The following is a 10,905-nucleotide window of genomic DNA, read 5'->3' as shown; positions in this document are numbered from 1 at the left end:
TAATCATCTCGCAATATATATAAGTCAAGTCATTATGCTATTCACCTTAAACTTATAAACTGCTGTATGCCATTTATACCTCAATAAAACTGGGGGAAATCTTACATGTAGCATTATCCCTTTTTCATTTTCTAAGTATATATACTTGCACAAGAAAAAACCTACTAAAATATATACCAAATCATTGGTGGTTGTAATTAGGTGGTTGTAACTAGATATCAGGTGATATTATTTTTTTTTCCTAGCTTGGCTTATTTGTAGCTCCTCTAATTATATTTTGAAAATGGAGGAAGGGGCCATGAACAAAGGAATGTACTCTTGAAACTGGAAGAAGGAAGAAATAGACTCCCTGAGTCCCTCCAGAGGGGACACAGCCCTGCTGACATCTTGACACCAGCCCTGCAAAATAGATGCTTCTGGGCTTCTGGCCTCCAGAATTGTGAGAGAATATATTTTTGTTGTTTCAAGCCATCAAACTGGTGATCATTCATTGCAGTGGCCATAGGAAACTAATACAGCACCTTATCTGGAAATGTACTTTTGAAAATCACATCCCCTAAGCTAGATGATTCAGAAAACACCAGCCCCTCTGAGAGTATAGAGACAAACAAGTCAGTAGGACTGGTCACTGGTGCAGCTACTGGTTACTTAACTATGCCTTTTCTGAGAATGGTGGCCAATCCTCCTGGGCTCTGCAGCCCCAAGCAAGGGATTCTCCTAGGAGAGCCAAGTTCTGGGTCACAGCTCTGTGAAAGCATGGCCCACATAAGCTTAGGCAGCTATTTTGGAGTTATTGCCAAAACAAAGCTCTGGGGGCAGAAGCTAGGCCTGGATCAAGCTGAAAGAACATTGAAGGCCAGGGCTGGGGGCCCCAGGACTGATCTTGATTCTCCCCACAGCCCCTTCCCAGAGACCACCCACACCAGGGCAGCACTGGGAGGGCAGGACCCAGCAGAAAGCCAGCTCAATCCTTCCTCTCCCTGCCCACAGGGGGCTCCAGAGGCACTGCTTGTAACAATGCAGCCCCGGGCATTGTCTTTTTGGATGAAAAATGGACCACCTGCAGGTCTTCAAGATACTGACCTTCCTGCCCTGGAAATAGAGATCAAAGAAAACAGGGACTCAACAAAGCTCCCTCTGTGACCAATCGCTGTCCTGGAGGAAGAGTCCAGACCTCCCTGTATGGAGGCTGCCAAGGCCTTAATACAGATTCATTTCTAGAATGAAATGATTGATTTCACCTTTATTTATTCAGCAGTCACTTGGTAGCAGCTATAGGCCAAGTCTGCCTTTGTTCCCTCTGCTCACATTTCTCCCCTGTTTTCTGCTTCTTTCTCTCTTCTACCCCTCACGACCTTCTCACAAACTCTTGCCATGTGATGATGACCCAGCTGGACTCTTTTCCACACCTCTTCTGTGGCTGAGCCCCTCATATCCATTCCCACATCCTCCAAGGGGTCAGAGTATGCTCATAGGCCATTCACCCACAGCTTTGGCCCCTTCCAGCCTGTCTTTGGTCACCCATGGTAACCTTGCTTCTGGTCTAAGACCCCTGCTGTCCACATGTTCAGCAAGGGAGAGAGTTTCTGCAACAGAACTGGACAGCATTACTTTGCTACCAATCAGCAAATAACAGATCCTGAGCACCTCTTATGTTCCAGGCACTGGAGGCTCAGAAGTGAGCACGGCAGGCACTGTCCATGCCCAAATGGAACTTGAGGCCAAAGGACATTCCCCAGAATTTCCCCAAGTCCCCTTCCTTGTTCAGCCTGGTCAGATTGGCCTGAATCTGTGTAGGAAATCCACCCAAATGAAAATCATCTTGTTCAAGGTTCATATTCATTTGTCTTACAGCTTTCCAGTTTTCATGTATGTTGTCACATTTGACCCTAGGATTGAAGTTTATAATGCTGGGGTCACTGAAGACCTACTTCTGGATGCAGGAGAGATGGAGGAAGGAAAAAATATAATGAGGGCAGCCATTTCTTCATGGATTACATTTAGGGCACCCTATGGGATATACAGTCCAATATAAACTCTGACATGGAAAAGATATATTTCCCAATCTTCCTTAAGTCAGATTAGAGAGGCTCATATGGGGCCAGAAAAATGGAGAACAGCCTTCAAACTTCAGATCATCATGGGTACTGCCACACACTGAGTTTCCAAGCCCACAGTGACCATCAAAGTCATTCAGCTCTTAGCTTGAAGACCACACATGTGGTATAAGACTCTTGTTTGACGCTGTGTGAGTCAGTCTAGCCAGGCATGCCCAGCCGCCACTTCCCCCCAGGTCTTGACGCCAATCTGGGATCCTGCTTTGGAGTTAACTTCAGTCACAATTATGGATGAATATTCTCCGACCAAATAACACACACCACTAATACCATACTCATTTTCACATAGAAGAAATATCTTCCTCTGGGTTCCTGTCACCCTCAAAGCCATGTCTTCTTCACATCTGGTTACCCACAAAGGTCTCTGAATATCTTAATGATCTCAACAACTTTCATGATGAGGGGGAAATATTTGACTTCACACAGCTTCTGTTTGAATACTGAAAATTCTTCTGAACAAAAATGTACCAAAATCATGGCCAGAAAGAAAAAAAATTAAGGGATCAAACCAAACAGAAACATGGACCATATGCATATACAACTATATACACAAGCACATATAAATATATCCGAGCCACTAGACCACAAGAGAACTGTAAGCACACATAAATATATATGTACATATGTACACATATAGGATGACATTTATAGAGCTGTGGATAAAATCACACACTTTAGAATCAGATCCCAGCTATGTTAATGCGCACACAGGTATAAAGGTATAATTCGTGACAATACTAACCTGCAGTGGGGGGTTGTGCTGAATAGAAGTTAATAAAATGAATTCAACAAATTGCAGGGAATAAGATACCCTTTTTTTGTATTTTTAAGATTTGTATGAAATGAACTTTTTATTTTGATAATTGTGGATTCACATGTAGTTGCAAAAAATAATACAGCAATATCTCAAGGACACTTTATCTGGTTAACCCAATGGTAACACCTTGCAAAACTATGGTACAATATCATAACTGGGTTATTAACATTGAACAGGCAAAGCACAAAACAGCTCTATCATCACAAGGATTCCTCCAATTGCACTTTTATAGATACATCCACGTCCCTCCCTGACCCTCAATCCCTGACAACTGGCAACCACTAAAATGTTCTCCATCACTATAATATTGTGTTTCAAGAATACCAAAATCATTCAGTTATGTTCATCTCATGCAGAAGATAAGTCCCATACATGCTTTGAGAGATTTATTTCAGAATATTTCTCTTTTCTTGAGCACTTGTAACTGGTATCGTATCGTTTGTAAGATTTATTTATTTATTTGAGAGACAGAAGGAGAGTAAGGAAAGGAGGGGCAGAGCCGGGGAAGAGGGATATGGGGTTGAACTCTCAACCCTGAGATCAGCACCTGAGTTGAGATCAAGAGTCAGAGAGTCAGAAATCAGATAATTTTAGGGGCCCTTGGGTGGTGCCATCAATTAAGCAAGGGATCCTCTGTTTTGTTCAGGTCATGACATGAGTGTTGTGAGGTCAAGTGCCACATCCACTCAGCACAGAGTCTGCTTAAGACTCTCTTTCCCTTTCCCTTTGATCCTCCCCTCTGCTTTCTCTTTCTCTCTAATAAAAATAGAATAAATCTTTAAAAAGAAAGAAATTAGATCATTTTCATTTTCTCTTTGCTTATATTAGTTTTCAAATTTTCCAACAATTGTAGGAAGTAATTGCATGCTAAATTTTTCACTAACTAGGAAGGAGAGACTAGTAGGTTCTTAAGAGCATGAAGAAAATACTTAAGTTATAGGATTAAGGGATTGTAATACTTAGCCGTTCTTTGAACTGAATGGGGCCTGGCTGTTTAGAAACCACGGCCCCTCACATCCAATGGTAGTGAGATCAGCAGCAGAGTTGGCTGAACAAATGTGAGACTAGTATGTGGCAAACCTGCTATCTCAGAAGTGTGGCTCTCTGGACAGACAACTGACAATACTCAAAGGACAACTCTTGGTTTTGGTTGCCCAGCATACTTTTCCACTTCATGTTATTGGTAATCTAGTCATCTGAACTTCTTTTGGGGAACCAACCTTTCCCCAATCTTAGTTGACTTGTCTTGGGGGGCTTGGCTGTGACTGCCCCCAGTCTTCACAAAGGAGGAATGACGTGGCCTTCAGTCAGTTGATTCAATCTCTAGGGTCATGGTGGTTCATTAACTGAAGCCAATTAGTGTCAAGTACAGGACTTTGGTTAAAAACATTGACAAGAGAGGTGGACTCTATTACTCTGAGTGTTTGTCATTTAAAAACAGTAGATAAAAATCCATAGGAAAGAAGCTGGGGTGATGAATGGTGGCCATAAGGATTTAGTAGATAAAGGTCATGCTCTTACTTTCTTGGCGCTTACCATGCTGGACCATGGGCGCTACTGTTTCTGACTCCTCCACCAGACAGACAGCTCTCTGAGGGAAGGAAACACATCTCCAGTATGCTGGATCATGCAGACATGGGCCCAAATACACAGCGCTAAGGAAATTATCCTGATGGACATAGCAGCATGGAAATGAGGCAGTGGTGGTCCTATCACTGGGGACCCAGGTTTCTGGGCTCTAGTACCCTTACAGGCTGATACCACATCCTCCAGTCCCCACCTGATATGCTTGCTGTCCTATTCTGAGCTGGAACAGGTGGTCTGCTCTGAGTCAACTGGTGTGGGTTCTGATGTGGTCACAGCATGATTCTCACACAACCACCCAGAGAACGTCATCAGACAGAGGGGCAGGGGGCAGGGAAGCTTTCATAGAAAGCCTTCTAAGGATGAAGCACCATAAAACCAGAGAGGAGTTCAAGGTCAGGGAGCCCATCTGCACCCCCTTCCTCTCCCAGGAGCTATAAAGGAGTGCAGAAGCGCCAGCAGCTCCGACCTGAGCAGCCTCCCGGGGAAGATGCAGCCACTCCTGCTCCTGCTCCTGCTGGCCTTTTGCCTGCCTTCTGGGGCCAAGGCAGGTGAGTGTCCACCCCCACCCTAAGAGGCCCGACCCCATCTCACAGTGGCACAGCTTTCCTGTCCCTTCTGAACACCCCTATCCACCTACCACCAGGAACATTCTCAACCCCAGCCTTCATCCTGCCTCCCCCTCTCAAGTGTGATGCTGATAAGCTAGCAGTAGGGACAGCGGGGCAAAAGGCTGTCTCTGGAAGAGCCAGTCGCTACTGTCCCCTCCCCAGCCTCTACCTTTGCCATCTGAAATTAGAACTTTCCTGGAATAGCAGAGGGTGAGAAACTGGAAAGAGAACACCATAAATCCCCCTGCAGAGGGCAGAGCAAGGGGCTTCCCTCAGCATCTACTTAGGAGTGAAGCCCGGGGCTCAGCTGACCCAACAGTTGGATGGATCACTGTCCCCAGAAGACTGCTCTTGCCTTGCCTCTGCCTCAAGGCTCCTCATCCCTCTCTCCAACTCTGCTTTTCTTCCCAGGCTCTTAGTGGCTCCCCTCTTTCAAGCAGACCTTGGCAGACCTCAATTTCTCTGCTTTCCAGAATCCTACCAGCACGCCGGGGAGCCTTGCCTTCGTGCAGCCAACCAGCACTTACTAGGCACCTATGACCCGTCAGGCCCTTAGGAAATCGGCAATGTCACACAACATCTACTTAACTAAACTTAGATCCCAGCCACTGGAAAAGACTTCACAGGATGACAGGGGCCTTAGAAACTCACTTGAAACAAGGCAAAGTCAGGAGAGGGATTTTTCTGGAGCCTCTAGGACGTTGCTATTCCTAACACAGGTGTGGTCCCCTCTGATTATGTGTAGAACACAGATGCACAGCCTGAGACTGCTGCCCTCAAAATTCCCAGGGGAGGAAGTCGAGGCCCTCCACCTTACCTGCTGCCCCAAATCACGCATGCCTGCCTGCTGGATTCAGTGGGTAGACAAGAGCAGAACAGAATTTTTCCTTCAGGAGAGATCATCGGGGGACATGAGGCCAAGCCCCACTCACGGCCCTATATGGCGTTACTTCAGATTGAAAACCCGAGCAGGCAGATCAAGTGTGGTGGGTTCCTGATACAAGCGATGTTCGTGCTGACAGCCGCTCACTGTTGGGGGAGGTGAGAAGTACTAAACAGGCTGCACTGCCCTGAAAACCCCTGCAGGGAGCCCTGCCTTCCTACCAGCTCCCACCACCCCCCCCCCACGCTGAGCTCCGCTGGGGCATGCTTTGCCATCATATGCCAACTCATGCAATCACGTTTCTGTGGGAAACTGTCCCCTAAGACCCACCGGCACACTCACCATCGGCTCCAGAATCCTACCTCAGCTGCTGAGAAGCAGAAGGCACAGAGAGCTCAATCACGGCCCCTCCTGTTGCCTCAGTTTCCCCTCAGCTTAAGTACTGCCTTGATTTCCCTCTATCACCTTGATTTCCCTCTCAGCTGCCCTGCCCTGGCTGCCACCTGCCCTCTCGACTCCCAGGCTGTACCCTGTGACTCCACACCCCCACACCCCACTCTGCTCTCTGTGCAGCTCCATCAAAGTCACCCTGGGCGCCCACAACATCAAGGAACAGGAGAAGACCCAGCAGGTCATCCCCGTGAGAAGAGCCATCCCCCACCCAGACTATAGTCCAAAGAACTACTCCAATGACATCATGTTACTGCTGGTAAGGAGACCTCCCTGCAGCTCTTGCCCTCCTGGGTCCAGACTGTTTCCCTCCCACTGGGACCTGTCCCTGCCATCCTTCCCATGCTGGCCACCTGTCCAGTCCCAGAGGCTCACGGGAGAGAGAAGACACTGCCACCTCATCGGAGTGTCAGGCCCAGAGGCCACTGGCTGAGCTGGACTCTCTTACCTCTTCCCGTCAGCTGGAGAGGAAGGCCAAGTTGACTGCGGCTGTGAAGACTCTCCCCCTGCCCAGGGGCAAGGCCCGGGTGAGGCCAGGACAGGTGTGCAGCGTGGCCGGCTGGGGGCAGATTGAGGCCAAGATACGCAGGTACCCAGACACTCTGCAGGAGGTGTCACTGGAAGTGCAGAAGGATTCAGAGTGCGAATTCCTCTTACCCAAGTATTATGACAGCACCACTCAGCTGTGCGTGGGGAATCCAAAGGAAACCAAGTCTTCCTTTCAGGTGAGACTCAGTGTCTGCTTAGCATGGCTCTGGGGACAGGGGTGTTTGGGGAGGACCTGGGATCTGGAGATATAACCAGTGATCCTTCTCCTGAGGAGTAGAGGGGGAGCTGCCAGAGATGAAGGCACCTAAGCACCTCTGCAAGCCTGCCAAGACCTAGAATGAATTCAAACCATGCTCTTCCAGAAGGATGCATTTGCAGCACCCTGCCCCAACCCGGCCACTGATGCTGGGTGTGGCAGTGATGAAAACCAGGGGGTTCCTCAGAGCTGGCACCCACCTGGGTTACGGGCTCGGCCTGCATGCTGTCAGCCCCTAAAGAGTAGAGTGAAGCCAGCAGTCCCTCATCAGAGGATCGGGACCGGGGGAGGAGAGGGAGCTGCCACTTGGGGTGAAGTGTAGCAGTGACAAAGTCCAGGCCGGCCCTGTCCTCTTAGCTCTCGTGGAGGCCGTGCAACACAGGCTTCTCAGAGGGGCCTAGGAGGGCAGGCTCACTCCTCCTCTATCTCTGTCCACAGGGAGATTCTGGGGGCCCTCTCGTGTGTAACAATGTGGCTCAAGGCATTGTCTCCTATGGACTAAAAAATGGGACACCTCCCCGGGCCTACACCAAAATCTCAAGTTTCCTGCCCTGGATAAAGAAAACCATGAAGAGGCTCCACCTGCAGGAACCAGACTATCTGCTCTAGAGCTGATCCAGAATCACACTGGGAAGGGAGGAGGGAGGGTGCCAGCAAGCAATTAAAAGTCTCTAAGTGAGTTTGAAGGGCCCGTTTCTTATTTATTCACTGACCTTCGTTCTCTGACATCAACTCTGTGCTTTTGACAAGGCCAGTGACACAATTCTGCTCTTCCGCTTCCTCTTCTTCGTCCTCCTCCCATCTCCCCTCAGCGCCATGCAAAGTTCCTTCCAGCTCCTCCTTACCCACACCTGTGTCTCAGAGCCTGCCCTTTTGCCAGGCCTGAAGCTGAGCACTAGCAGGAGAAAGCATCAACCACTCTGGTCCCTGGGCTCAGGGTGAACGTTTTACCTCCTCCCCCTGTGTTCTCTGGCAGGGAGCTAAGGGATAGACACCATGGGTCCTGGACCCACGCTGGCACAATCTAGGGTACAGCTCTAGGACCTGCCCTGCTGAGAACCGACAGGGGCCTCCTCAAGCAGGACATTTCCCTCCCACAGCCGAGGAAGCTGGCACAGGCTGGGCCGGGGTCTCACGAGGAGCTTTTCATCTCTCCTCCACTGAGTTCCCTCTCTGACCTCTTCTGAGCTCAGGGACCAGCTCGGCCTTGAATCTCCTGGCTGCCCCTTCTTGTCCATCCCTGCTGACCACTGAGAGCATTCTTTGGCCACCAACTCCTGTCCCTTCCAGACCACACTCATCTGAGCTGGCCTCTTCCTCATATCCCTTCTACCTAGAACACCCAAGTTCCAGCAGGGCCTCACGACTGACGTGCCAGCCCAGCTCCCACCCTGAGACAGAGGAGACTCAGAGATACCAGGTCTGTGAGAGCACAGGCAGCATCCATGAGGACAGGGCTGGTGGGGCGGTGCTCCAGAACCCTTGGCCCCATCCACCAGCGGGGCAGTGCAGCTCAACCCCTCACATCTAGCCCAGTGTGTCTCCACATGTGTTCCAGGTCCCTTGGCTGCCTGGTCACTCAGTAGGCAGAGTCCCTCTCAACCTGTCCATCTTGGCCCCGCCGACCTTCTAGACTAGACTTCCAGCTGGCCATCTTGGGCTATATCAGCCTTTTGAGTTAGAAAAGACACCTCTCTGGGCAGCTTGGGTGGCTCAGCGGTTTAGCACCACCTTCAGCCCAGGGCCTGATCCTGGAGACCAGGGATCGAGTCCCATGTCGGGCTTCCTGCATGGGGCCTGCTTCTCCCTCTGCCTGTGTCTCTGCCTCTCTCTATCTCTCATTAATAAATAAATAAAATCTTAAAAAGAAAGAAAGAAAAGAAAAGGCTCCTCTCTACAATAGGACGGGAAAGCGCAATTTTCTTCCCATCACCCAAAAAGCAAATGCTGATTCAGAGCCGACTACTGAGTGCCAGGCATTAACTGGGGATATACAGTAAACAGAATGCAGGCTCCATCACCTGAGCCCAGGTGAACCTGGCACTGTTGAATGTCACCTAGATCATCTAACCCCTCCTCCCTCCTTCACACGAGCCCATGGTGCCTACATCTCTGTGGGAAGTCCACAGGAAGCAAGTATTTCTATTTATTTTTGTGGTGGGTCACAGTCAGTAAGAATAGCATCGCATGGGACTCTAGCACAGCCGTGTATGGGATTTGGAAATGACTTTAGCCATTTAGTTTCTAGAAGTTATCAAACTCTGTTTACTGGAGCATCCTCTTCACCTGGGGTAGAGGGCAGCCTTATTTTCTGTGGCTTCACTAGTGGGAGGTATAGGTGCACTGGGTGACTCAGTCGGTTAACCATTTGCCTTTGGCTCAGGTTATGATCCACAGTCCCTGGATGAGGCCCAGTGTCAGGGTCCCTGCTGAGCTTCTCCCTCTCTCTCTGCCTCCCCCATCCCCCATACACTCTCTCTGTATTTCTCTCCCTCTCTCAAATAAACAAAATATTTTTTTAAATTAAAAGAAACAAAATAAACTTGAAAACATAGCAGGTATGAATGTCATCGTACAGATCCAAATGGCAGGAAAAACCACATTACATATTTGCCTGAAGGCAATCTACATTGGACTCTAAACACCCATCCAGTCACACAACCCAGAAACATTCTCTGTTATGACCACAAGGTCCCACCTGTGCAGACTCGAATGAGAACCAGACAGGCTCACATGGTCTGGAAAGATGGAGAATCGCCTCTGCTCTTCAGGCCAGCATGGTCACTCTTGCGTTCACAAAGCCCAACACTGCCTGGACTCTTCAACATTAAGAAGTCCATGGCTTGGAGGAAACACAGAGAGGATGTGATTTTCTGCTAACCAAGGATCTCCTTGTGTTGGGCTCCCCTCCACAGAAACTCTCAGCAGCCATATCTCCAAGGTTCAGACACTAGTACAGGCGGGTGCTGCCTGGAATCTGAGCCTGAGTTCCAGCTCTGGGCTAAGGCCCTCCTGCACCCAGTACACACCACACCACACACTGTGTGACATAGAGTAAATCATCTGGGGTCGTGTAAGCCTCAAAGTCATGCCCCTTCACATCTCATGCCCAAAGCCTGAAGCAACACAATCTCTTAAGGACCTTAGGCACTTGTCCAAGGGAAGAGCAATGAGGTTACACAGCTTCTGCTTTGGAGCTGAAAAAAAAAGAAAACTCTGTGCATCTAAGGCATACTAAAGCCTTGGTTCCTTGATTGAAAAAAAGACAAAAAGGAAAATGCAGAAAGCAAAATTTAAAATACTATTTTTTAAAGTTGTCCAGCCACATGCATTTTCAGTTTAGGTGTGACCTTTACTTCGAGGAAATGGTTCTGTGGTTTAAAACAAGTTTGAGAACACTCACTGCAGTCTCTCCTCCTTTGAGAGAGAGATGAGGGGGAGACAAAATCCCAGAAAGGCAGAGTAACTGACTGAAGGTACCAGAGTTAGGACAGAGCCTGGACTGAGCCCCGGCCTCCCGACAGCCAAGCCAGCAAGAAGGCTAACACTTTCCTAATGCCCACTCTGTGGTGATCTTCTGCTCAGACACCTCCCTGGAGAGAAATCCTCTAGGCTCCTGTGGCAGCCATACTGTGACA

The 10,905-nt window shown here is 48.9% G+C and overlaps 1 protein-coding gene across 1 annotated transcript; it reads left to right on the top strand.

Moving 5' to 3' along the window:
• The first annotated feature begins 4,821 nt into the window (after positions 1 to 4,821).
• Positions 4,822 to 7,953, top strand: LOC144320374 (granzyme B-like). The gene is made up of 5 exons (XM_077908802.1): positions 4,822 to 5,069; positions 6,023 to 6,170; positions 6,586 to 6,721; positions 6,924 to 7,187; positions 7,706 to 7,953. Exons 1-5 carry the CDS (start codon positions 5,009 to 5,011, stop codon positions 7,874 to 7,876), a joined length of 780 nt encoding a protein of 259 aa, XP_077764928.1. The 5' UTR covers positions 4,822 to 5,008; the 3' UTR covers positions 7,877 to 7,953.
• Positions 7,954 to 10,905: the final 2,952 nt, after the last annotated feature.

Source organism: Canis aureus, chromosome 9 (genome assembly GCF_053574225.1).
Source record: "Canis aureus isolate CA01 chromosome 9, VMU_Caureus_v.1.0, whole genome shotgun sequence".
NCBI lineage: Eukaryota > Metazoa > Chordata > Mammalia > Carnivora > Canidae > Canis > Canis aureus.
The sequence above is the reverse complement of the archived record's forward strand: the minus strand, read 5'-3'. Positions and strand labels throughout refer to the sequence as shown.